Source organism: Cyclopterus lumpus, chromosome 5, assembly GCF_009769545.1.
Source record: "Cyclopterus lumpus isolate fCycLum1 chromosome 5, fCycLum1.pri, whole genome shotgun sequence".
In the NCBI taxonomy this organism is placed as follows: domain Eukaryota; kingdom Metazoa; phylum Chordata; class Actinopteri; order Perciformes; family Cyclopteridae; genus Cyclopterus; species Cyclopterus lumpus.
In genome coordinates, this window is record NC_046970.1 from 22,426,616 (window position 1) to 22,451,263 (window position 24,648).

Genomic DNA, 24,648 nt, shown 5'->3' on the forward strand with positions numbered 1-24,648 from the left:
ATGCCAAAAAGCGACACCTGGCCCGGTGGCATTGGATTGGAGACGATGACCGGCATGGACAGCGCTGGCAGCTGGGACAGCGTGCTCAGCGCCAATTCTGTCTTTGTAAGTGACCTCACCCTCTTCCCCCGACGCGTTGTACTCTTTCTCCTCATTGTTCAGAAAACAAAAACGACACATTAAGACGACGCCACTGAAACATCTCAAATCTAAAAAGGGATGCAATTCACGAAGGGTTAAAAGTGATGTCAATTTCCTCTGATTGTTTCATGTGCATTACAGAGTGATGACAGTATGGAGCACCTGTCTGCTGAAGAGAAGGCCTGTCTCATGTTTTTGGAGGAGACGATCGAGTCTTTGGAAAACGAGGAAGACAGCGGGCTGTCCAACGACGAACCGGACCAACTGCCCGGCCCCGGCAACCTCGCCAACAAACTGGCCGACCTGTCGGCCTCCATGAGCAAAAGTGAGTCACTCTCTGGGCACAGATGCAGAATTAGCTAAACGGTCGTCAATCGAATACCATCTAGTGATCCGGTGCTTTCGTTTCCTCTTTCAGGTTTACAGAAGCACGCGTCCAAGGAACCCGTACAGGACTTTGTTGACACCAAACCGATGCAGGGCTACCTGGTTCCTACGCCTCTCGTTCTGGCAAGCAGCGCTCCGTGTTCTGCACTAAATGCAAAGACGGGCGTCCCCCCAGACAAAAACCTCAGCTACAAGCCTCACTTCAGTCCTCCGAGCAACAAACCGGATCTCCACCAGAAACCCGTCGCTCCCCGCGTACCTTTAGAGGTTAACGGTGTGATGCCTCCTCCCACCAAGCCCAGGGACTACTCGGTTCGGAAAGCTGAAGGTTTACCTCGAGGTCCTCTGTCCTATGAGGCGCTGGTTCATCTGCGGAGGAGTGCCTCCACAAAGAAGACGCCTCTCTGTCCCGCGATTGATCACACCATCGACTTGGACAAGCGCCTTCCCGTCACAGTGGAAGGACCGAACCTCGGATACCCTCCGAGATCTGACAGATCCCACTCAGAGGCGTATAGGTCCAAGACCGGTCCCCCGGTTATCGGCCCCAAACCCAAAAGGATTCCTGCCAACATATCTGTGAAAACACAAAATGAAGCATCCGTAACCTCAGACCCTCCGTTCAATATCAAGAACGCATCAGACCCCCAGGTCGTCAGACTGGAAGCTTTGCAGAAGCTGGGTCTACTGAGAGACCAAGAGCCAGAAAAGGAGTCCGTGGTCCCGCCGCCCCCTAAATCTCACTTCTCTTTGGACCCGACACCCAACCGGTTCACAAGAGGTCCACCTCACGTCAACCCGTCGAGAAGCCCGTCGTTCTGTCACTCTCAAGTGCCCACGGAGCCCAAGAACAGGCCCCTGCAGAGCAGCGTCAGTTTCCATCACTACTCCAGAAGCGACCAGCAGCCGGCGGCCGCATCAGAACCCGCTCAATCCAACGGATTCAAGGCAACGGGTCTGGAGCGCTCCGCCACCCTGGACAACCACAGAAACGGTCAGCCCGCGACCCGCAAACCCTCAACCTCAGTGGGGTATACGGTGATGGTGGTGCCCGGGATGGGAGCGGATCGAAAAGAAGCCCTGAGAAAGCTCGGGCTGCTCAAAGACTAAAACCGGGGGAAGTCTGCTGCGTGGAAGGAGTTCAACAGGGCCGTCGGCTTAAAGAGAGTTAGAGCATTACGTGGGAACTTGGCACACGGCACTTTGGCAAACTGAAGCAGGAGGGGATGAAGAAGAGGAAGAATTTAAAAGGGCAAGAACTGCACTTTTGATAGAGGTTTAAACACGCAGGGTTTCACGAACTTGAGGGCAGTTTATTTGTTCTCCTGTTGGTTTTAAAAATCAGAAAAATGCACCTTCCACATGGTTTGATTAAAATGATATGTTAATGTCATCAGAATCTCTCATTATGTTGGCTTTAACACATTTTCATTTATGAAAAGGCCCTAATCAACCGAAGAGTGCACATTAATGGGCTGCTGAATGTTTAATGCATTGTTGCACACATTTATGGCTCTAAAGAAAGGTTTGTCTGAAATCAACAATAGAAAGATATTATAATAAGCCTGTAAGTGCACAAAAAAAAGAGCAAGTTAGATTCTGAAGCAAGCCATATTGTAGCTTCCCATTAATCTAGTTCCTTCCTTATTATACTGCACATCACAAGCTGCTCAAATGTACTTCCACTTAAAAAGGAAACATCAACCCAAATAAAACAGACTTTTTCCACAACTGATTGTTTTATAATTCACATATTTATGCCTTCAAGTGGATTGTTGAGTACATGGCTTGGAGCAAAGCCTCAAACAAGAAGACCATAATTATTATAAACCTAATTCTGAAAGTGTTTTTGCGGTGATTTCTCAAGTGTTTTCTAAATCTTTAGTAACAATCAGCAGTAGTTTATTGAGATCTGATGCATCAATAACTCCTGATTTGTTTCTGCTACTATTTTATACAAAATGGATTAGAAGGTTTTAAAAATATGAGATTAAATGTTGGAGATGTTGATCCAGAAAAAACAATGTGATTTTTAACCCACTTTGGGTCCATGAAAACCAGAGAAAATAAAGAAGCCTGTGCGAGAGATAGAGATAGAGATATATTGCGTATTGTTTTCGTTTTTGTGTCCTCGCGTGGTTAAATAAAAGTTCATCCGTCTCGTCATTTTTTTGAATTACACATCGACAAAAAAGGAGCAACGGCCCCTAAATTCAGCCAAACCATCACCACCCCGTGAACCCGCAGAGTGACCGCGAGTCTCCCCCCTCATCTTACACGCCTGCTCAGCTGTTCTTCCATTATCAGATTGTCCTGGAGCTCCGCCTCCACGTGAACCCAGACGACCCCCGGTGCTTTTACTTTCTCTGGTTTCTCAATAACGACTCCTAAATTCCAGACGCTGCACACTTGCTATGCAACAGTCCCGAATGAGTACGTGAGAGAGTAATCTCTCATTAAAAAAAACAACAAGGAGGCGAGGGGCTCGCCTAATGGGCCCGGTTTCTGTGTCGGCGCAGGGCCCAACAAAAGGGTGTCGAATTTTGAAACCAACACGGCTCTCTGCCGGTCAAGTATTATTAAACAATGGATGAAGAAATCAGGCCGCAGACATTTCTAGAAATATGATACTCGGGGCAGAAAAGTGAGCTGCAGAGAGGATTCAGATCATCAGCAGAGATGCATACAATGCAACTACAGCGTCCCTCAGATATTGAATATTTAAATTCATTCATTATAAATCATCATCGACGCAATATTTTTTACATCTGCCTCAAAAAGCAGCTTCAATATTTGCGTCAGGAATTAATTAATGGTTCTCTCATCTTTATTCGGTTTAAGTAAAATCACACCAACATCCACAACGCTGACCCCAGAGGTCATACGGTATGAAACATGAGATGAGCGTCTGCTACCTGTCGATGCTGCTGCCATGACAACAGTGCCCTCCCCCCACCTGACTCATTTGTGTCCGTGGAGTCATCCATTAGCGGACTGAACGGATGTTATTACACAATCAACAAGCCACGTTCAAAACGTCTGTAAAAGTAAATGAGACCAGCCGTGATGTGGATACATTAATTCATTTTATTTATCTACTCAGCAGCAATTTGAGAAGATAAGGAACATGTTGGAATCAGCAACGGCAAAACACAATAAGTTAAATATTATAGTATAGTTCGAGGGTGGTGTCATACTGTAATATGACGTCCAAAGCAAACAGTGAATAACATTTATTTTGTATAGCCCAAAATCACAAATATGCCTTAGGGGGCTTTACAATCTGTACACATACGACATCCTCGGTCCCGGGACCTCATCCTCACCCCCCCAAAAAAAGCGATTGAAGACCCGTGACACCTGGACTCTGAATTTTAGGGGCACGGGAAGAGTCTTTTCAATTCCCCTCGTTGTGGATGTGAGATTTGCTTTTTTTGCGCCTCACCTTGGCGTTGGCCGCTGGGACACCCAGCGACTCCAGGCGGAAGGGGCGTGGCAGGACGGAGTCCGCGCCGACGGGCGGGTTCGGGGCGGAGCCGCTCGCCGTGGGGTGGGCCGTCCCGTTGGCCGGGGGGGGAGAGTGGACGGCTGTGGGACAAGAGCTCCATCAGATGGTTTAAAACCAGAGGACAAGGGGGTGAAGGAGAAAGTCTCCGTAGTAGCTCTTTTTTTTGTTTTTTTAAACCACCGATTAATTTATTTTACAACCATCATCTGTTGAGTTTGTGGCATTAGTTTGTCGGTCTATAATTTAAACAGGATAACCTTTGTCTACATCTTTATGAGCTTGGCTTGATTAATTGCTCCAACTCAAAAGAACACAACACTTATTCACACACACACACACACACGTTGTTCTTAGTTTTACCGGCGTGTCCCTTGGGAGCTTCCCGTCCCAGCAGCTGGCTCGCTCTCTTGGACTTGAAGTAGCTGCTGGCGATGTTCTCACTGTCGCTACGGTCCAGCATCTCCTTGTATCGGTCCTCCTCCACCTGCTGAAAACAAGCAGGAGGTCAAGGCTCCGTGACAGTGTGTGTGTGTGTGTGTGTGTGTGTGACATGACGCATGGACCATAAAAAACACAAACGCACCATGAATGGCTCTCCAGTGTCAACAGCTGATCCTCTGCCAGCTGAAAGTTTCAGAGCCGCTGCTGCTGAGAGAAAGAACGAAAAACGGGAGACATATTTAAACTCACAAGCCCAAAAAAAATGATGATTTTTTTTGTACACCTTCACACTCGGCACCTGAAGGCAGCGTCGTTTTCTGCACCGTGACATCGGGCAGCCGCCAGGTGGCGCCGTCCTCGTCCCAGACCGCCTCTTTCTTCAAGCGGTCCAGGTGGCTGTAGTTGCAGTCGCGGCGCACCAGGGGCGCCATGCGCTCCAGCAGGCCGTGCAGCAACTGGCCCTCCCTCTCCAGGCGCCGGATCGTCGCCAGGTAGTCGTCCCGCTCCACCTCGAACTCCGCCTGCAGGTCGCGGATCTCCAGTTTGGCCGCTTTCAGCTGCCGCAACAGGTCGATGTGGGTTTTTATTTTTATTTTACGCATCAATGGCACATCATCTCAACACTAATGCATGCGGTGCTTCGCAGACACCTGAACCCAGTTGGTTAACGGTTGTCCTGCTGTCACCCACCTTGCCCTGGACCTTGACCAGAATGTGGCTTTTGGCATGGACCTCTTCCTGGATGGAGTTGTAGACGCTCAACAGCACTTGTTCGCTGTCCTCGCCGTCCTCCGACAGAGCGCGGATAAGGTGGACCTTCCTCTGGTCGGCCAGGTTCCTCCTCTGCCTCTGTCTCTGCTTCAGCTCTTTGTTCCTGGCCTGCTCTCCTCCAACCACTTCCTGTTCCAGCTGCTGCAGTCTGGGGAGAGATGGGCGAGTGGGAACGACTCACACTGGGTTTTTGAGGCCGAAACTGGGATCAATATTTGAGAGTAAAAACATACGGGAAACATGGACGAACAATCTTGAAAACCTTTGATTTTTTTGTTAAATTGTACCGAGGTGAACTTTTTAAACTCTTTTTAAAATGTGTAATAGTTAGGGCGTTTCCAAAGGACCTCAAACCTTGTTTGGTATTTCTGTACTGCAATAAACTCATACGGATCCATATAGGAAAGCATCAAAATAACATGCATCCTATTACAACTCCAGGCTCCTCATCTTTATGTAGACACGATGAAGAAAGACCTTTAGCGTCATAAAGTGCAAGAAGTATAAAATGTGCGCCCGCGTACCTTTCCAGGGCGTTTTGCTGGTCCGGAGGCCCTGCAGCGACGTCGGGTGAGCATCCGTCTGGTCTTTGTGGGACCCCGACTGGCTGGCTCACCAACATGGAGGAAATAATAATACGTTTCTAATATGTCTAATAATCCGTAGTCCTATTTTCATGCCTGTTGGCATTTCATCTTTCGCCCCTGAAGTGATGAATATCTCATTTGGGAATTAAAATGTTATTTAGTGGACATGAGGCCAGGAGCTAGTGGACAGTACCTCGGTTAGGGAGCTCTCTCCAGTTGTTCCGTGGCACGTGGGACCGGTGTCGTGGCAGAACTCTCCCTCGGCATCCTCCGTCATACAGCTGGAGCTCACTGATGTAAGAGGGGGGGAGCACACAATTGCATGAACCCTTGATGAACCACGCAACTCACACCAACGTCTCTAATGTTCAGCTGGAGCTTTTTCACAGACTAGTTACACGGTTCTCGGGGGGACGCTTTCCGGTCTTCATCCTGTGGGACGGAGCTCCCCCTGCTGGCTCGAGCCGTCTCCAGATCGCACAGCTTGGCTTCACAGGAGGAACGCAGGGCGGCGATGTCCTCCTGCAGCTGTGCTCGGGACTCCTGCTCTGCGTTGTACTCGGCCTGCAACTTGGCCAGCCTCACTTCGTACTCCTGCGGCGAGAGAGCAGAACACCCATAAATCACCTCGGTCTGACTCAAAAAAACAAATAGTGATATATTGGTGTGGGAACGGCCGGCAATTGCCTCTTTAATCTTCTCCTTCTCTGCTTCCGTGTTGCTGGATTGCGGCCTTGAAGGAACAGCGGGGGACGCCTCGGACACCTGACCGGCCAGCAGAGCTGCGCGATAAACAAAGCGGTCAACTGAGAAGCATAATTATTTTTGCAGTTTATGTTTTTTACGAATAAAAAAAAAATAGGTTTCAAATAGGTTCGCCATGCTTTTGTTTTGTTTTTTAATTCTTGGTTTAACCGAGTAGCATTTTTGCGAGACTTTTAAACATGTTTCACCGCCTGCATTTAAATCTTTTGTCAATTATCAAAAATTCCATGCATCTGAAGGCAAGTTTCGACGCATATCACTCACACGCAAGGTCAGCGGTGCCCAGCCGGCCGGAGATGAGTGCCCGCAGCTTCTTGATCTCCTCCTGAAACTCTCGGAGCAGAGCATCCTTGGGGTCCTCGTTGATGCGAGGCCTGTTCTGGATGCTCTTGGCGCGGTTGGCGTAGCGCAGCGTGCTCAGGCTCTCCTCGTAGTTGTTGTCCGAGGGCGAGAGACAGGCGATCATCAGGGTGCGCGTGTTGCCTCCCAGAGAGTCCTGCAGCAGCCGGGTCAGCTTGGAGTCCCGGTAGGGGACGTGTTTGGAGCGGCCGTCCACCAGCGCCGAGATGACGTTGCCCAGGGCCGAGAGGGAGAGGTTGATCTTGGTGGCCTCGCGGAGTCGCTCGCCCGTGGCGCCGGTCTTGGACTGACGCTCACTTCCTGCCAGGTCGACGAGGTTGAGTTTAGCTGCTCGCAGACGATCCTGGCCATCTGCATCTGAGACGCGTTGATACAGAGAAACTTTTAGTCAACACAGCTCGTCACACTCCCTTTATATTATTCATTAGTTCATTATCTGTTCTCATAATGTATTTTTTCATAATTATTTTTGCAGTTTATGTTTTTTACGAATAAAAAAAAAAAAAAGGTTTCAAATAGGTTCGCCATGCTTTTGTTTTGTTTTTTAATTCTTGGTTTAACCGAGTAGCATTTTTGCGAGACTTTTAAATAGTTTTTTTTTTTTATGTTCAAAGGTTGGCTCCCTGTCTAAAATTTGAATACAGTCATTTTATGTGTTTTTTTTGTCCATCATTTTAAAAACAACATACTTATGATCTTTCTTAACAAGGAAGCCAGGTAAAAAAAAAAAAGCCAGGTATATTATATATATATATATATATATATATATATATATATATATATATATATACACACACACATACACACACATTCAAGGGAAAGTAGATAAATAAAAAAAAAAAAGAGATAACACACCAAGGACAACTTGTTGACATCCTGCACTTTAATATCGAGCAGCTGGAAGGATCACATGTTCCTACAAGCACCTCTATCGCACATTGAACTGATTATAGATACACATGTTGCAGCTAGTGTGTGTGTGTGTGTGTGTGTGTGTGTGTGTGTGTGTGTGTGTGTGTGTGTGTGTGTGTGTGTGTGTGTGTGTGTGTGTGTGTGTGTGTGTGTGTGTGTGTTCACCTGTGTTGCAGATCTCCAGATGGATGGTGAAGATGGAGTGGGACCGTGAGGAGTCCTTGTTCATCAGCGTGTAGCCCACGGCCCGGTTCCGCCACCCGCCCTCGATGATCCTCTCACACTCCCCCACACTGTGCACCGTGTGCATGGAGAGGTCCCGCGCATACACCCCACGCTCTGGATGCTCTTTCAGCTGAGCATCCATCCATCACACACACAAAAAAAAAATACTCGTGCAAACGTCTTGACCTTCAAGAAATCACGTAACCGTGGCAACTTGCACCGCATTGTCTGCGCGACGTAAGCGGCACAGAGGTTCCGCTGCCAGAGAAGAAGCCTGATGAACGAGTTTAATAAGGACCGTGCTCGACAAAAGGCTGATGACCTTGTTTGGCTTGTTTCACTGTGTTGCCGGTTGTTTTGTTTATTGAAACAACAGGAGAGCCTTACCTCCAATCTCTGCTTGGTGTCACTACCCAAAAGGTCTCGGATTTCTTCATTGTAAATCTCCAAGTAGGAGGCCCTCACCAGGAATTTCGTATTCTCTGCACACTAGCTTGCACAAAACAACACACACACACACACACACACACAAGTATCGTCTCTGAGCAAGCCTGGACAGAAAATAGAACCACTGAAGCAAGTACGCATATCATGCAAACAGAAGAAATAAAAACACACTGGAACGAGGGAGGCTTATGAATGCATAAATTGGATTATGTTGCATATTTAACTCCGGTTTGTCCCAACCTACCTGAATACTCTCAAAGATGTGCTCAAAGGCTCTCGGGATGACCCCCCTCTGGGCTGCAGGATCGGACACTCCCTGCATGGTGAAAGACTTCCCACTTCCAGTTTGTCCATAGGCGAAGATTGTTCCATTGTAGCCCTCAGTGACGCCCTGTAAATAAATCATAATAATAATAAAAACATGAAGAAATGTGGCATTAATTACCTTTTTTTCCCCTTCTTTTCTATGAAGCTTATTTTAAAAGATGACCTTTAAAAAAATGACAGCTGGCCGTTAAGTAAATAATGAGGTCTGCAGTCTTTAGCAATAAGATATACTGTTGTTGGACTGGGGGGGGGGGGGGGGGGGGCATTAAACACGTGACCAGCTTTTGCAATGCCCGTGTGTTGGTGCTAAAAACAAACAAACAAACAAACCAACAAAGTGGTCCCAGGGAGCTCACCTCTACCAAAGGGTAGGCGATCTCGTTGTACATGCGCTCGGTGGGCTGGTCCATGAAGTAGGTGCCGTCGAAGGTGAACTGTTTCGGGGGCTCGTCGCGCGCGCCGGGCCTCGAGATGAAGCACTGGCCCCGGTGCAGGTCCATGGACAGCACCGTGTTGGAGCCGAGAGCCCGCTCCCGGTGGTTCAGGGGCCGGCACCGGACCACCACCTTCACCGACTCGGACCCCATGGCAGCGGGCGGCGCGTGCGGCGCGTGACGTGTTGGAATCAGGGGGCCGTGTTTAATTCTGCTTTACAAAATACATGAACCGAGTCGGAACCGGAAAAGGTCATCAGACTAACGGCTAATAACGAGCACAAGCCGGTGGCAGTCCACCGGGAGCAGCCGGCTTACTGGAAGAGTTCAAAACACGGTGGAGAAAGAAAAAAAAAAAACTCACAAGGACATTTAAAAACACCTCTGCGGCTCGAGGCGGACACGTGGTGCACTCGACAGGTGACGTTTTATGAAGTTGCTTAGCAACCATAAACAACCGTTGGGAGGGACGGGCCATGACAGGCGGCCATTTTGTTGAGGAGGGAGTGAGGTCACCGAATACAGATATTTGATGCCTCACCGGATGTCAAACAATAAATCACTTGCTAGTTTATTACAAACCTAAAATAATAATAATTCCCACATTCATTAAAAAAAAGGTTATAATGTTAAGATTGTGTTGAAAATTAAAAATCAACAATATTTGCAGAGGCAAGTATCATCTTTCTCACTCCCAAACCTGCAGGTGAGGTTGTGCAGTGCAGTCATAAATAATGGAAAACAACTTTTTAACTGGATTTGGGTTGAAAACAGAAAAATCTGTCATTTAATCTCAAACCGGGGGGAACAATATGAAAACTGTTTGCTGGGAAAAGATGGTAAAATAAAAAAAAAAACTTTTGGGACAAGAAAACAATCTCACATGCAACCCTTATGATCAAGACCTATACTTTCATATACCTGTATGCAGTTTAATATACCCTGCACACAGACTTTAACAAACATCACCAGTTAAAACCAGTAAACAAAAACTTTTTTAAAAAAACACAGATACTTTGAACCATATGCAGGATTAAAAATCAGGGAATAAAAAAATGTGATGACTAATGTACGGCTTTGCCATCCCCCGCAAATATTAATATCAAATATCGTCTGATGCCTTAAAAAGGGCACAAATACTTTAAAAAAAAAATACTTAAAAAAGCAGCAAGCACAACATGTTTACAGATAAGTACCCTTTGATGAAATTGCTCGTATAACTATACAAATAAGTGCCAACACTAGTAGGTATAGGTGCATTGTATGCAGTTAATGAAGCCTCCCCCCCCCCCCAAAAAACACCAAATGTGATTTTTTTTTTTTTTTTTAAAGATAAGAGATGATACATGTGCAAAAATCAATAATAATAATAAAAAAAAAAAAGAAAAGGTGGTGTCACTCATTCTGAGGTTGGCAATCCACAAGTCCCAGTGTCCAGGGTTCAGAACCAGTGCTTTCCGCGGGAGCTTTTGACCTCGGCTTTGTCGCCGTGTTCCTCCCACTCGTAGCAGTGGTTCACTCGCGCACAGCTCAGCGCGCACGCCAGCTCACCGCAAGTCTCCGTGTAGTGTTCGATCAGCTCGGCTATGGAACCGAATTCAGTCTTGTGCGTCTGCAAAGAAAAGAGGAAGACAACGCCGTAAGATCAAAAAAGGTCACAACAACAGATTTATCTGTTTAATCAAAACAAACACTTAATTATTCTTGGTTCCAGTGAGTTTGTCTCAGAGCTGAGTTTATAGTCTAAATAAGTCAAAGTACTTGTATACTTTACCTCTCCGACGCCCAATACACATTAATGGACATTGTAATATCACATAAACACTCCTAAGTAATGCATGTTATTTATGAAATGTTATTCATAAAGTAACAAGGGGGAAATGAGTCAAAACCCATTTTTTTTTGGAGGAGTGAGCCATTTCCTCTATAGTCAAGTCTGCATTTCATCTGGTTTCCGCTACAAATCTAAACAAATATTATCCCGGACGACTCACACATACTTAAGAGATTCTACTTTTTGATCCGATACCAGCGTTTAATAATGAGCAGGATGCCCCACTGTGTGGAAGTGACTTAAACATTGCTTTCCCTTTCTAAAAATGTAACAAATAAATGCATGGATATAAAATGTATGGTATCCAATACCCGATCCAGCTATTTGAATCAGTGTGGGACCGATATCAGCATCATATCAGTGCACTTCAAGCTAATAATTATGTGTTCAATCTGGACAAAACGACTACCTCAAGCAGCAATTTCCCCGCGCTTGTGTTTTCGATGAGGTGGGTGATCAGGCCAGTGGGGAAGCGGATGATGAGAGAGCCACATTTGGGTTTTTTAGGATGAGGGCACAGGAGGTACGACCCCAGAACATCGTCCGCAAGCAGGGAACAGCTGGCGTCACTGAAATATAACCACAAAAGGTCACGCGGTAAGAAGAAGAAGAAGAAGAAGAAGAAGAAACGATGACAAACAAAAAAGAAACGAGTGGGACAGGGCCGTGAAATGAGTGGCGCTCACGTTGCGATGCCAGCCCAACGCCACACCGCCTGAGCCAGAGCTTCTTCGGTTTCGCCCAAGCTCGGCGGGCGGGACTTCCTCGCCGGGGCTTCGTCTTTGCCCTCTCCTGAGTCGCAGAGAAGAGGAGAGAAAGTCATTGGGTGGTGGAGTTGGAGACGTTTACGCGTCCAGGTCCGAAGAAAAACGTGGAGCTACTAACCCCAGGAGAATCAGGGCCGAGGTGAACAAAACCAGTGGGGATTAAATAAAATGAGGAAAAACGATGCGTTTCAAGGCATTGCAAAAACATTAGCAATAAAAAATAATTAAAAAAAGATCCACGTGAGACCATTATCCATCACCTTATCGAGTAAAAATCACAAAATCTACCTTCTGACACCACAACAGACAGTGAGTGACTCCCCATCACCTGAACACGGAGGAGGAGGAGGAGGAGGAGGTTGCTTTACCTAATCAACTCCCTCACTCTCGACAGCGCTCTGTGAACACTCGGCCCACCTTGTGACGCACTCAGTCGCTCCTGAACGCCGCGCTGCTTGAGCGGCGTGAACGTGAAGGAGCGGTACGCCCCGGAGCGCAGCGCTTTGGTGCGGATGGCTTTCTTTCGCACCAGCGAGGGGGAGGAGGTGGGGAAGACTTCGTCTTGGCTGCTCTGCAGGTCATCGAAGGACTTTTGATCCTTCTGTAGACGGTCGGGGGGGGGGGGGGACACTGGGGTGAAAAGGGAAAACGCGAAGGAATACAAGAGTGAATACGAGGAAGACGTTTCAAACCTTAGTCCCCGGCAGCAACCCCTGGAAGGGGGCCCTTCTGAAGGAGACCAGGGCGCTGACGCTGAGAGGGAAGCCGTGGTTGAGCAGGGAGGGGTTGCGGCGAGGCATCGAGCCCACGGAGTCTTCCTGGGCCTCCTCTGGGTGCTTCTCCAAGTAACACAGCTGGAAACAGCGGCAGAGCAGCAGGTTCAGGAACTGCGCCTACAGGAGGGAACGTGGACAGAAGCGGCGTGTGGGATTTAGTGCCATCTGGTGGCGAGGTGGCAGATTGCAACCGTCTAAATAAAAAAGAGAGTCGGAGAGCTACGGAGGGTCTGTCCTCAGGGGAAGAGTCTCTCTCTGTAGAAACAACATGGCCGACTCTTTATGAAGGGCTCGTTCTAAGTGATTACACACTAATATAGTTATGAATCCGATAATCCAACATCCTGCACACTGGTCTTTTTAAGCACCAGTTTAAAAAGACGTTAAAATGGTTCGTTTAAGAGCGCAGACGATGACTCGTTTTGAGGGACCTCAGTGTCACAACCTCCTGAATCGTTCTGGACAAGGAAAATATTAAAACGAATACAAGACATTCTTCCTTTGAAGCATCACAAATATACCGTTTGCACTTTTCTTTTTTTAAACCGGACACGTTTCTCTCTAAATACTCGAGCGGCTCCCTTTTGGTCGTTTGGTCACTTCTCACCGCTCTGGAGTGCCGGGCTTGAAACACGTGGCAGTACAGCTGGGCGTCGGTGCTGCCCGGGTTGTGGGAGACGAAGGCAAACTGGGCGTCGGTGGGCCGGGCGGTGGACAGAGAGACCCGACGCAGAGCGTGAGCCATTAGGAGCGTCTGACCGGAAACACACATCATTTTAATATTTGAGGCCTCCTGGTGTACGTGTGTGTGTGTGTGTGTGTGTGTGTGAGATGTTTTCACGCGTACCGTTTCATCCTCGTTGTACATTTTCACACCTTTGATGGAGAATTTTAGGGACACGGGCCTCCGTCTTTTGCACGTCTGATTGAAGACAACCAACATATTTTGATTTTTTTAATCCTCACTTTAACAGTTAGAAAGCTGGCAAAGGGCTCAGGACTCACTTTGAGGGACTTCAGCTGAGCGTGCAGTTGCTCAATCTGGTCGTCCAGGCAGCGGTCATCCACAAGAAATGAGCCCACGTACTTTATAAAAAGACAAGTTTAGTCAAAAATAAATAAATAAAATAAATCACCAATGTGAAAGATGGAGAGAAAAAGAAAAAAAAATCCCATTTCTGGAGTCACCTCTGCTGATCTCGTGACTGTCCCACCTTCTCTGGCCGGTGCCTCGCCCATGCTGCGCTGCCAAGGCCGTCTCACACTCACGAGAAAAGCTGCGCTCAAAATTAAAAAAATAATTTAGAAAATGAAAACCACAAGTCACACAATCACAACAGGAGGAGTCCACTGGAGGAGGGGGTTAGAGGTGCAACCGGACGCGTTGCAGGAGGAGGAACGTGATTTAGGTCGGTCACCTGTGATTTTTAAACATTTATTTAGGCCTCGTTAAAACAGTTTAGCAGCGCATCATTTTTTTTTTAATTTTTTTTTTTTAAATCAGCTCCACAAACGCGTCAAAGTTATGATTTCTGTTTCACATGTGAAACTTCTCTGGACCAAACCTTTGAACCGTTTCCGCCCCTCGTGTATACGTGTGCGTGTGTGTGCGTGTGTGTGTGTGTGTGTGCGTGCTCATGTTCCTAACGAGGCTTTGAAATCTTAAGAGAACTCACGTTTCAGAGTCGGAGAGGCTCCACAAACACAACCAGTCTTCTTCCTCCTCTTCCTCCTCCCGTTCTTCTTCTTCACGTGGAGCGGTGGACGCGCTTCCTCACCTTTCTACCTGCTGCCGCTCCTCGGTGGCCCAGGTGTGCTGCTGCTGGTGGAGGGGGGGGGGGGGGGGGGGTGTATATGAGCACGTCCCTGAGATATGAAAGTAAGCGGAAGATAACGCGTTTATTGTCTCCTCCCGTCTCTCTGTATACACTTTGTTTTCTCTCCAGCTTCTTTTCCTCCTCCTTTTTTTTTTTTAAGCTCCAGAAATTCCTTCTCATTGCGCAATTCCCCCCTGTGACGTCACACGTCAAGTGGTGATGGGGAAGTCGACTTTTATTCATAAACATAAAACATTTTCCCGGATCACTCAAAGAAAGAAAACTCTCGAAGAATTTAACTCTCTGCTGAAGTCCATTGGAGAATAATGTAATATCTTAATATCTTTGTTCATACCTTTGTGTGTGTGTGTGTGTGTATATATTTGTAAATATATACACACACACTCATGCTTTTGATTTCATTATACTTTAATCTTATGTTTGTAAATATGTGTTTAAACTACAGGTGTTAAGAATTATTATTATATTACATTTAGTTACACAAATAAATTCAACAGGCTTTTAAAACTAAACTAAATAATTCAGAGCAAGAACAATTCCTTGAACAATAATGTTATATAATAGATAATGAAATATTAAATATATTTTCAAAATTGACACATCCTAAATATTGATGACACGATAGAATTAAGCTCATAAGTAAATACAGTCAGTCTCCCCTTCACCGTCTACGTAGCAGCTCATCTTGAGCTACTTCAATGCAGGTCGGTGGTTTAATCCAAGGTCTTCTCACTTCTCCCCCCCCCCCCCACTCCTCCTCCTCCCCCGAACCACCCACAAAACGCATTTATTTTAGTGACGCATGAGACCCCTGAGAAGTTTAGAGAGGAAACATGTGTTTGGTGCAGCTGTAAACAACTTATAGACACATCTTGTTAACTTTAAGTACAATCTAAATAGTAACTATATCTATTGGATATATACACAGGGGGACGGGGGAGGGGGGGGGGGGGGAGGAGATACCTCAGTACACAAAAATTAATAAATAACTTTCCACCAAAGCATCCAACCTTTGAACCCAGTCCCACTGAAACAAGGTACTATTTAGTTTTCAACTATTTTAATTTAAAAAAAAAGGAATGTAATAGTGGAGCAATATAATCTCCACAAACTTAAAACACGCGCCCGCATTTCTCAATGATTCTCTCCACTAAACAAAGAGGATGTTTAAACACGTCGTGTTTTTAGGTAAAAAAACAACCTCTTGTTTTTATCGTGTTTCTGAAGAACAAGCCTCACGACCGTTGCATCATAAACATAAACCATGTACGGCTGGAAAAATGATGATTTATGCATCTATATATTCTGCAATTGGGGAACATGGGCTGTGGAAATTCTCTCTGCACACGGACACAAAAAAAAAAACAGCAAGAGTTTACAAATATAGCCATTTTATTAATGACTTGGAAAAAAAGCTTAACACAAGGAATACATGCATGCAGGGTATGTATGAGCCAATATTCTCCTTTTTCTTATTAACAAACACATCTTACGGTTTGGTACTGAATCACAGCTGTAAAGCAATAAAATCAATTTATGTATAAGCTTGTTACGGACACGTATCAAGAGACACATTTCTTTCCCCTAAAGTGTTTGAAATTAAAACCAACAGTGCGTTTTTTTCCTCTCTGTTCAGTCCCACAATCCATCACCTGCAAGCCAAATCTTTTCATGGGGCTTTTTTTTTTGTCGTTTTTAAATAAAACAAATATCAAATCATTGTAAATAATAATATAATTTAACGGATGGATACAAATTCAAATTATTGTGCAGCACTGCACGGTCCAAAAATAATGTTTTGTCCCACGATACAGGAGAACCTTAAAATCTGTCTTTTTTTTTTTTTTAATAAAATATTCGGAACGTTTCTCCACCCATATCTAAAAATTAAAATGGACTTCGCCGATATCTCACTTCATGTGACATTAGGAAGGCGCGCTGCCGACGACTAAAGAGTGTGGAACGGATATAAAAACAAAGTCACTACAAGGCTCTCGCTCCGCTTCCGATCGCACGGCAAAATCTAACTGAGCTTTTCTACACATGGTGATTTAAAAAAAAAAAAAAAAAAGGAACTCCAAAAAAAAAACGTTCAGTGTACAGTAAAACTTGGAAGGATAACATTCTTAAATCTACAGTAGAAATAAAAAATTTTTAAAAAAGGAAAAAAAAAGAAACCTGCCCCGTTAAAAAGGGAGAAAACGTGAGAGAGAGAGAGAGAGAGAGAGAGAGAGAGAGAGAGAGAGAGAGAGAGAGAGAGAGAGAGAGCATTGAAGCGGCCCAGTTTGTGGAGGCTCTCGTGGGCTCAGTATTTCCCCCTCTTGGACCTGCGGGTGGACTTCTTGCCGCTCTTCGCGCCCCCCTTTTTGACTGCAGGTTTCTCCGGGGATGTCACTTTGGCCGCCGGGCTCTTGGAGCCGCCTCTGGTCGCCGCCGCCCTTTTGACCACGGGCTCCTTGGCGGGCGAGTCCTCGGGCTTGGACCGCTTGGACCCGCTCCTCGTCGTCTCCTTCAGGACCGGGACCTCCTCCTCCTCCTCTTCCTCCTCCTCGTCTGGGGACGAATCTCTGGACACCGGTCGCTTGGCCCCCCTTTTGGCCAGCTTCTTAACCGCCGGCGTTTTGGGTTTCTTCGCGGGAGCTCCCCTCTTGACGGGCGTGGCTTTTGGCGGCGCCGTGGATTCCTTCTTAGAGGCCGATGACTTCCTGCCCCCTCGCTTTGCCGGAGACGCCGCCTTCTTGGCCGGAGACTTCTTCACGGGGGTTCGGCCCCTGCCTTTAGCTTTCGACTGACTAGAGCTGCGGGACTTCTTGGCTGGAGGGGGGCGGCGAACCTTGGGTGGAGGCCTCTTTTGGGATTTTCTAAAAACAAAATGTGAACAGTGAAGCAGCGCGATTATAAAACGTCACTCGTGGTTATTGGAAAACTGCAATAATTGTGTAACAGTGACTCCAAACCACACATAAGAGAATATAAATGGTATGCTATTAAAATATCCAGCTTCTTGTGATAATTGTTCATAGCCTCAGCCATAAAAAGTAATTTACAGCCGTGTATAAAAGGACACGTTTGTGCAAATGTTTGGTTTAAAATAACTGAAACTTTTGAATTTATTCTTTTAAACAATAGGAAATAGATTTGTCAGTGTGCAGGCATTTCTCTTTACCAACCTCCGAGAGGGAGCTTCGTCCTCAGACTCTTCTTCCTCTTCTTCTTCCTCCTCCTCCTCCTCTTCTTCGTCATCCTCCTCGTCAGAAGAGTCAGCCTTCCGCCTCTGCTTGGGCGGCGGGGTTTTCTTTGTAAGGTCGTTGAACTTTTCTGGGTACAGGATGGTCGGGCTAAAGAGAAAAATAAAATAATCAGTTCTCTTTTTTTTACTAATATTGTCTCGAAAGCTTCCAACTTATCTGCGTTTCTTTAAAAAATTACACTTTGTATGGAAAGCCTAGTGTACCGACTAAAATAACCTTTAACCATGTGACAAAAGTGTGGTTAAGAAAAAAGGAATATAGTGCATTAAATGCTTAAATATAAAAATGTTGCCATACCTCGGGTAGAAGGGGAACGAGAGCTGGTAGGTCCCGGTGAAGCCGTGACCGGTGATCTGCTCCATCCAGCCGAGTACTTTACACTTCGTCAGGGTCCTCCTCAGACTGGCCACTAAAGAAAAGAGTTCTCCTTTTAGTGCACAGACCATGTAACCGCGTTCAGAATGCACACTTAAGAGTGGCATCGTCCTGGAAAACGTGTGCGGGGAACAGCAGCTGTGATCAACTTGCCTTCATGTTGTTGCAATAAAAAGATAAATAGCTTTTATGTTTAGAAAAAAAAAAGTCAAAAAACATCCAGAGAGGCGTCACATCCATCTTGTGGAATAATCAACTTTTCTGAACTTTGTTGCAGAATTATCGAGACTTCAGGGGCTTTAAGAGCACCGTTAAGAACCAGCCTGCATTTTCTTTTAAAAAAAAGGAGCAAACAACTTGACTGATAGGCGTGCACGTCAATCGCTAAAGGAAGCAGCTGAGGAAGTTGCCAAAAGGTTTGTCAGGATGTGCAAGAACTAATGCACGAACCGAAAGCCGACAGGATCGTATGCGAGGCTCACGATTAAGCTCGTGTTCAGTTTTCAGCTGAATCACCAATTTTTCACACAGAATCAGCAGCTTTTAGGAGATGAGCTCCTCGCTGGCGTCAGAGCACTTTTATCAGCTTCCGTTGAGTTAGTTACTTTTCTCATTAAGCCATCGTGACATTTGATTTACTAAGTCAGAAGTCAGCAGCCGTCCAGCTAAGACTTGTAAAGAAAGGAGGAGGAGTCTTACATAATTGGTACTCCTTCCTGTCCTTGTTTGCGTCCACCAGGTATCGGCGCAGAATGGTCGTGCTGCAGGTTTTCGGTTCGTTCATGGCGGTGATGGCGGTCGTGATGGCGTCCTCCAAGTTGCTGCCCTTCAGCAGGACTTGGTTACCGGTACGCTTCAGCTGCGACAGGCGGGACACGAACAGGGTTATGGGCATCGGGTCGTACGTGCTTCACTGAACCTGTGGCTTCAGATCGAGGCCCCACGTTCTGACAACGTTGAAAAGTGTACCGGTCATCATTTTATGTAGAGAGCTTTACCTGGAAAGTACCGTTGGCTCCTTTCCCGGTGATTTGCTCCAGATGTCCTCGCTCGACTGCCTTCACCAGGGCGGACTTCAGTACATCTGGCCTGTCAATCAATATATTCAATAAAAAAGGTCAGCAAACATTATACACCCACCTCTACAAGTTGCTGAGCCACTAAAGTAGAGCTGTGTCATCTTTGAAGTTCATTTGTGTGAAAAACTTCAAATAATTGACGTATTTACCCGTCTATGATAAAGATAAATATTTTACAGCCTCTCAAAATCCAACTTTCTTGCATCTACTCCATTTAACATCAGCATTTCAATATAGTGGGTTTTCTGACGGTTGGCAAGATTGAAAAAAAAAAAAAAAAGGGAAACTTTTGTAACGTGAAAGACTTAAAAAAATAATAGATTGTTTGCCGCTCGGGAAAATATTTTTCTGTACCTGTTTTGGATGTTTAGGCTGGGGAAGTGCTGCTCCAGGTATTTCCTTATCAGGTAGTAAGAGGCCTCTTTGGGCTCACAGAGCCGAGTGATGATGAGGGGAAGAGCGTCTCCCAGAGCCTCAGCCTTCACAGCTGCTTTCTGCAACAACGTTCACATGGACGACAATTACAACCAAACACACCAGACTCTGAAACTGTTGACACAACTTCAGTAACAAAAAAGGTAAATTAAACTAGTGCTGGCTGGCATTAGATTTCTCATATACTGCCACTCAGTCATAACACAACAGTGTATAATAGCCCACAAACAACTATTTTTAACGGGGTGAAACAAGACGGCACGACAAGATGTGACACACATTTAGTAAAAAGCCAGTCAAGAAAGACTATTTTAATGATTATACCACGGGAGATACATTTTGTTGCTCACTTATTATTTGTATTTTTCCAATGTACGTTACAGTTTGCACAAAAACAATTCTGCAACCGTTTCGTGCACTCCGATTTTCTTCTCACAATTTGATTTTTTTTATATATATATATATAATAAAATCAAATTGTGGGACCAAGCAAACCTCCAGTGTAATTAAAGCCAACAGTATAACCATAATGACATCACGGTGTGTGTGTGTATACTAGATGTGCTCCCAACTGCAGAATATGCCGTAAATCTGTTAAAGACCCATTCTCGCAACAAATATATACAAATAAAACTGGTGATTTATTGAGAAAAAACCAGAATCTTACTATGATACAGATGTTGTCATCATACCACCCAACAATCTATGAGCCATTTCACTGTGATTTACTACTGAAGGCGTTCCCTCAGTCCCATAGAGCAAGTTGGACACCGATTTAGAAACAATGCATTTTGGGAAATACGCATCCTCTCAGAAAACCAGCAGTGGCCATCACATCCTTGCTTCGCTGCTACATACCTTACTAGAGGCGGACTGCTTCCCGATGGCGAAGGTCCCCGAAAGGCCTTTGCCCTTCAGCTGCGAGAGAGACAGACCAACAACAACAACAACAAGAGTGAGTCGTGTTTTCGCACACGTTAATGAGCATCTGTGAATCACACCAGTCGCCTTCACCAAAAGGTTACTTCCAAGAGGGATTTCAAAATGTGTTGCAGCTCTAGTTGGCTCTTTTTTGTGGATTCTGGGAAGTTTACAATCTATCAACGCCATCCAAAACGTGTAAACCCCGCAGGACATTTTAAAAAGAACCCGTTGCATTGCACGTCTTCTCGTTAATGTTCCATGAAAAAGTTCCAGATGCAAAATTGTAAAAATGTCGTTCCTCATTTAACATTTACCTGTTTGATGGTCCCCTTCTCCAAATGTTTCTTCATTGCTTTCTTGAGGAGAAACTTCTTCTTGCCGAGCTCCATCTCCGGGTATTTTTTCAGAATATATTTCATGAAGGACTGGTAAGAAACTCCAGACTTGTCATTATAAGACTGTGAAGAAAAGGAGGACAATAAGGAGGAGAAAGAACAAAAAGGTTTTAAAAAAAAGAAAGAAAACGAGCCCCCTTGTGACCGACTGCATCGATGGATTTACAGAGTTCCTACACACCGTAATAGCTTCGATGAGAATATTATCCACTTTGTGCTGAGTGCCTGCAAAGTTGGCAACGGGGAGCTTTTTGCCGGCGGCGACGCTCGCCCACGCGGGAATCGCTCGTTTCACCTTCTTGGATTTGGCTTTCACGAACTTGTAGCCGTCCTTCAACCTGCCAGCCGAAGAGGAGGAGCAAGACACAAGTTCAGCGAAGGGGTTCGTTTCCTTCAGAAGCGATATTTCACTGTGATTTCTACCACCCTTTATCTTTATCACATCCTCACCTTGGTAGGAGAACATAGCAGTGTGTTGCACACTGTCCAGCCGCGCAGTCCTTGCATTTGTCCCTTTGTCACCGGCGGGAAAGACAAAATGAAGTTTGAGAACATCTGTCTGAATGATCACCATGTAATTTGACCCCGTCCCGGTTTGCTAGGCTAGTGTGCTACGTGCAGAAAAGTCAATGTTCGCTTTGTCACGCACGGTCTGTGAGAAGAAATAAGTCACTAATACTTCCAACTACGGCTAAATGAGAGTAATTTAAGTATTGTTCTGCATGTATGAAGATAATGAGACCTTTCAGAGCAAGATACAAAATCTACATCTAGCTTTCCTTCTCTTCCATACTCCAACTGGGAATGTTTGGCAGAAGTAGAGCACTCAAAACTTTGAATAACTATTAGTTAAACTTTTAAACAGCACAATAAAAAGTAGTGCATTTAAATGAAAGTGAAGAGTGAAAGAGGCATCATCAGCCCGATGAGCTTTATTTTAATTAACTGTTCAAAGTGGAGCTTTCAATTGCTAACATGGTAGTTTAATGAGTAATAATGCATCATATTTGATTTAATAGTTATATCTTAACCGGTAGCATTTCTCTGTCAGGTAAATATACTACAATGTTTTCCTCCGAAGTAAGTTATTGGTACACAATTGAGTTGCACGTTTTTTTGTATATGTGCTTTGGGTGCCTTTTGTAAGTTAACAATAAATCTATATCCGTTTGAGGTAAAGTGCGTTTCAGCCATGTTTCTGACGCGAGTAGCTTGGGGCGACGTGTAAAGTATTTTATAGGAGCGGTTCTCGAGAACGCTTGCGGAGCAGCAGGACCAGAGGCCGAACAGGCGGGTTTCCAAAACGGGCGCTGCGCTCGTCCTTTGGAAATGCAACACTGCAACCAATGAGGAGGAGCAGCCTGCCGTTATCCAGCGGAGGTAAGGATAATATAAACAGATAAAAGTGCTATCAAAGTGAAATATCGCAGCGTTCAAGAGTTTGCACACTAGCGCTCTGGTGAAACTCACTCTTTCTTTTCCGTCCCTTCTTCTACTTTCTCCTCGGCGGGGTCTTCGGCCTTGTCCCCGTTCTCCGTGGGCTCCGTCTCGGCCGTGGCTTCGCCATCCTCGCCGTCGGCCGGCGCCGCTGAGGGTGCGGCCGGCTCCTCTTCGGCGGCGGGCGACTCCTCTGAGGACGCTTCCTCTGGCTCTGTGTCGGAGGAAACCATTGGCATTCAGAGGAATAATATGTACAACAACGCTGGGGTCACCACAACTTAAAATGCATTTTATGACTACTCGGCTGCGGAAGCATCGTCTTTTGGAGATTTTCCATTTCGTTTGTGCCACTTTGGCAATAAAGTCACGGCAAATTATAAAAAGGAGAGCTACCGCGCAAGCATTTTTTCACTGCAAAATACAGGCATGCGTGTCAATAAATTTATAACGTTAGCACAAACGTTTGCGACCCATGTTGTTGGGTCAGGACGCTGATGTAGAGTTTAGACCGGATCTACGACATGCAACAACAGTCTCCGGACATTTAATGTACTTGTGAGACTCAAGAGGTTGATGCTACTGCTCTGGTTGTGCAGCAGGGTTTCCTCTGATTTCCACATGCTCATGCCTGGTGCACTATTTGACCACGTGACTGCTGATTGGCCACATCTGCTGGAGTTAAGCCTGGACATAGACTTAAGGGGACGTTCAAAGACAGTCTGGATATTTTGCAGTCAAAACCTCGGGAGCAAACAGCTTTTTCTCTCATTTAAAAAAAAAAAAAAAAAAAAGGGGTTTCACGAAGTAGTTAACTTTTGTTACGTTCTAATAAAATACGATGCATATATTCTGATTTAACTATGCATGCAAGCAGAATAAATATTGTAGAATATAATTCTGATTTAATCAGAGATAAAAAAAAAAAATGCACCTCCAAACTGACTACAGTCGCCCCCCCCCCCACCCCCGGTGCAATGAGTCCTGCTGCGCGTGCTCCAGTCCCGAGTTCAGGTGATGGACGACCCCCACGGCCTTACCTTTCTCTGCTGCAGCGGAAGGGGCCTTCTCCGGGGTCGGAGTCGCTGGTACTCGGCGTATCGGCATCACACGAGATTAACCTGGATAAAAAAAAAGAAGAAAAAAAAAAAAACACGCAGGGGGAGAAATAAAATAAAAAAATAAAAAAACACAACACTGGTTTGTGGCCCGGTCCCGTGTAACTGTTACGTGCGTGGTTAAAACATGGCGACGCCGTAAAAAAAACAAAAAACACTTCATTCATTTGGGCCCCCCCCCCACCCCCGTTCTCATGAAAACAGAATAAATGGCGCACTTGTGTGCAAACATCTTCGGCCCAACCGCCAAAGTCTTCGCCAGCATACATTTCGATAAATGTGCACACGAGCCAAGAAGATGAGTTGCCAGAATTTTTTATTTTTTTAGGCAATTTCGCCATTTTGTCCGTTGGTTTATACACACACACACACACACATTCATACACACACATACATACATACACACACACAGTAATGGCGTCGCGCAAGGCGAAAGAGAATGCATTTCAGTTGCATCGAGTTGTAACCAACCGCCGGCAGACGCGTTATTTCCAGCGTCGCATCGGTGCAACTTGAAGTTTAGCGAGCGACTCGTCGCGACGCGGATCAAACTTACCTCTTGCTGGTGGAGGAAAACGTGAGCAACTTTCGGGTAAATTTCTGCACGATCCTTTATTTAGATTTCTCTGTTTATGAGCCCCGCCCCATTAGGACCGTTGGTTACGTCGCTGGCGTCACGTCGAAGGATCCCCACTGTCATGGCCGCCGACACTTACCTTTTTTAAAAATCGACCCTCTCGTCACTAACGGAAACGATGCGAGCGCGCGACCCAACAGCGTCCCCCCGCTATATATACACATTTATTGACATTATTTTGAGTTTTGTTGATACCGTCGACCGTAAAGTTCAATACAATATGAGCAAACCGTCACGTCAACCGAGATAAATCAATTATTATTGATGAGTATTTAAAAAAAACTACAGCCCTGGTGAGGGTTTGAACGGTTGTCTGTTGCAAAGACTCATGGGAGATGTAGTTGTCTATGAAGTGAACATGAAGATGGACGCACTCTTATTCAGAACAGTAATGGACACACATTACGAATAAAATACAGACAGAAAACATGAAAAAAAAAGAGCATACATCTGCTTTCTAGCTTCATCATTGTTTAA

General features: G+C 45.6%; 4 protein-coding genes across 5 annotated transcripts; 1 reads left to right on the top strand and 3 right to left on the bottom strand.

Moving 5' to 3' along the window:
- Positions 1–1,638, top strand: zgc:158258 (uncharacterized protein LOC791186 homolog). The gene is made up of 4 exons (XM_034533692.1): positions 1–105; positions 283–466; positions 560–1,253; positions 1,308–1,638. The coding sequence occupies exons 1-4, from the start codon at positions 1–3 to the stop codon at positions 1,636–1,638; spliced, it is 1,314 nt and encodes a 437-aa protein (XP_034389583.1).
- Positions 1,639–3,925: 2,287 nt separating this feature from the next.
- On the bottom strand, positions 3,926–9,458 carry kif17 (kinesin family member 17). Its single transcript, XM_034533262.1, has 14 exons — positions 9,228–9,458; positions 8,789–8,935; positions 8,485–8,586; positions 8,038–8,227; positions 6,865–7,317; positions 6,523–6,617; positions 6,234–6,429; positions 6,029–6,126; positions 5,773–5,855; positions 5,168–5,396; positions 4,776–5,034; positions 4,620–4,681; positions 4,397–4,520; positions 3,926–4,116 (listed from the first exon to the last, which is right to left on the bottom strand). Exons 1-14 carry the CDS (start codon positions 9,456–9,458, stop codon positions 3,926–3,928), a joined length of 2,460 nt encoding a protein of 819 aa, XP_034389153.1.
- Positions 9,459–10,627: 1,169 nt separating this feature from the next.
- Positions 10,628–14,503, bottom strand: sh2d5 (SH2 domain containing 5). Its single transcript, XM_034532790.1, has 10 exons — positions 14,359–14,503; positions 13,871–13,959; positions 13,688–13,768; positions 13,530–13,604; positions 13,290–13,436; positions 12,599–12,799; positions 12,324–12,507; positions 11,826–11,931; positions 11,549–11,708; positions 10,628–10,917 (listed from the first exon to the last, which is right to left on the bottom strand). The coding sequence occupies exons 2-10, from the start codon at positions 13,919–13,921 to the stop codon at positions 10,747–10,749; spliced, it is 1,176 nt and encodes a 391-aa protein (XP_034388681.1). The 5' UTR covers positions 13,922–13,959; positions 14,359–14,503; the 3' UTR covers positions 10,628–10,746.
- A 1,391-nt stretch (positions 14,504–15,894) lies between these two features.
- Positions 15,895–24,274, bottom strand: hp1bp3 (heterochromatin protein 1, binding protein 3). 2 transcript variants are annotated; one of them, XM_034532973.1, is made up of 13 exons: positions 24,091–24,274; positions 23,457–23,537; positions 22,450–22,630; positions 21,430–21,492; positions 21,161–21,317; positions 20,899–21,042; positions 20,519–20,578; positions 19,580–19,719; positions 19,145–19,235; positions 18,846–19,005; positions 18,069–18,180; positions 17,691–17,858; positions 15,895–17,381 (listed from the first exon to the last, which is right to left on the bottom strand). In XM_034532973.1, exons 2-13 carry the CDS (start codon positions 23,521–23,523, stop codon positions 16,826–16,828), a joined length of 1,899 nt encoding a protein of 632 aa, XP_034388864.1. In that variant the 5' UTR covers positions 23,524–23,537; positions 24,091–24,274; the 3' UTR covers positions 15,895–16,825. The 2 variants fall into 2 exon arrangements, with proteins under 2 accessions (XP_034388864.1, XP_034388865.1); XM_034532974.1 differs by lacking the exon at positions 21,430–21,492.
- Between the last annotated feature and the right edge of the window lie 374 nt (positions 24,275–24,648).

What these genes read in the sequence shown, in the direction of transcription:
- zgc:158258 (XM_034533692.1), top strand. Translation starts at nt 1, where the DNA reads ATGCCAAAAAGCGACACCTGGCCCGGTGGCATTGGATTGGAGACGATG. An exon ending in GTCGGCCTCCATGAGCAAAA is followed by an intron (nt 467 to 559) that starts GTGAGTCACTCT and finishes TTCCTCTTTCAG; the next exon opens with GTTTACAGAAGCACGCGTCC. An exon ending in GAAAAGGAGTCCGTGGTCCC is followed by an intron (nt 1,254 to 1,307) that starts GCCGCCCCCTAA and finishes CCGGTTCACAAG; the next exon opens with AGGTCCACCTCACGTCAACC.
- kif17 (XM_034533262.1), bottom strand. Translation starts at nt 9,458, where the DNA reads ATGGGGTCCGAGTCGGTGAAGGTGGTGGTCCGGTGCCGGCCCCTGAAC. An exon ending in ACACCAAGCAGAGATTGGAG is followed by an intron (nt 8,228 to 8,484) that starts GTAAGGCTCTCC and finishes ATGGATGCTCAG; the next exon opens with CTGAAAGAGCATCCAGAGCG. An exon ending in TCTGGAGATCTGCAACACAG is followed by an intron (nt 7,318 to 8,037) that starts GTGAACACACAC and finishes AACGCGTCTCAG; the next exon opens with ATGCAGATGGCCAGGATCGT.
- sh2d5 (XM_034532790.1), bottom strand. Translation starts at nt 13,921, where the DNA reads ATGGGCGAGGCACCGGCCAGAGAAGGTGGGACAGTCACGAGATCAGCA. An exon ending in CTCAGCTGAAGTCCCTCAAA is followed by an intron (nt 13,605 to 13,687) that starts GTGAGTCCTGAG and finishes GTCTTCAATCAG; the next exon opens with ACGTGCAAAAGACGGAGGCC. An exon ending in GCGACTGAGTGCGTCACAAG is followed by an intron (nt 11,932 to 12,323) that starts GTGGGCCGAGTG and finishes TCTGCGACTCAG; the next exon opens with GAGAGGGCAAAGACGAAGCC.
- hp1bp3 (XM_034532973.1), bottom strand. Translation starts at nt 23,523, where the DNA reads ATGCCGATACGCCGAGTACCAGCGACTCCGACCCCGGAGAAGGCCCCT. An exon ending in AGCCTAAACATCCAAAACAG is followed by an intron (nt 19,236 to 19,579) that starts GTACAGAAAAAT and finishes ATTGATTGACAG; the next exon opens with GCCAGATGTACTGAAGTCCG. An exon ending in GACGAAGCTCCCTCTCGGAG is followed by an intron (nt 17,382 to 17,690) that starts GTTGGTAAAGAG and finishes TTTTGTTTTTAG; the next exon opens with AAAATCCCAAAAGAGGCCTC.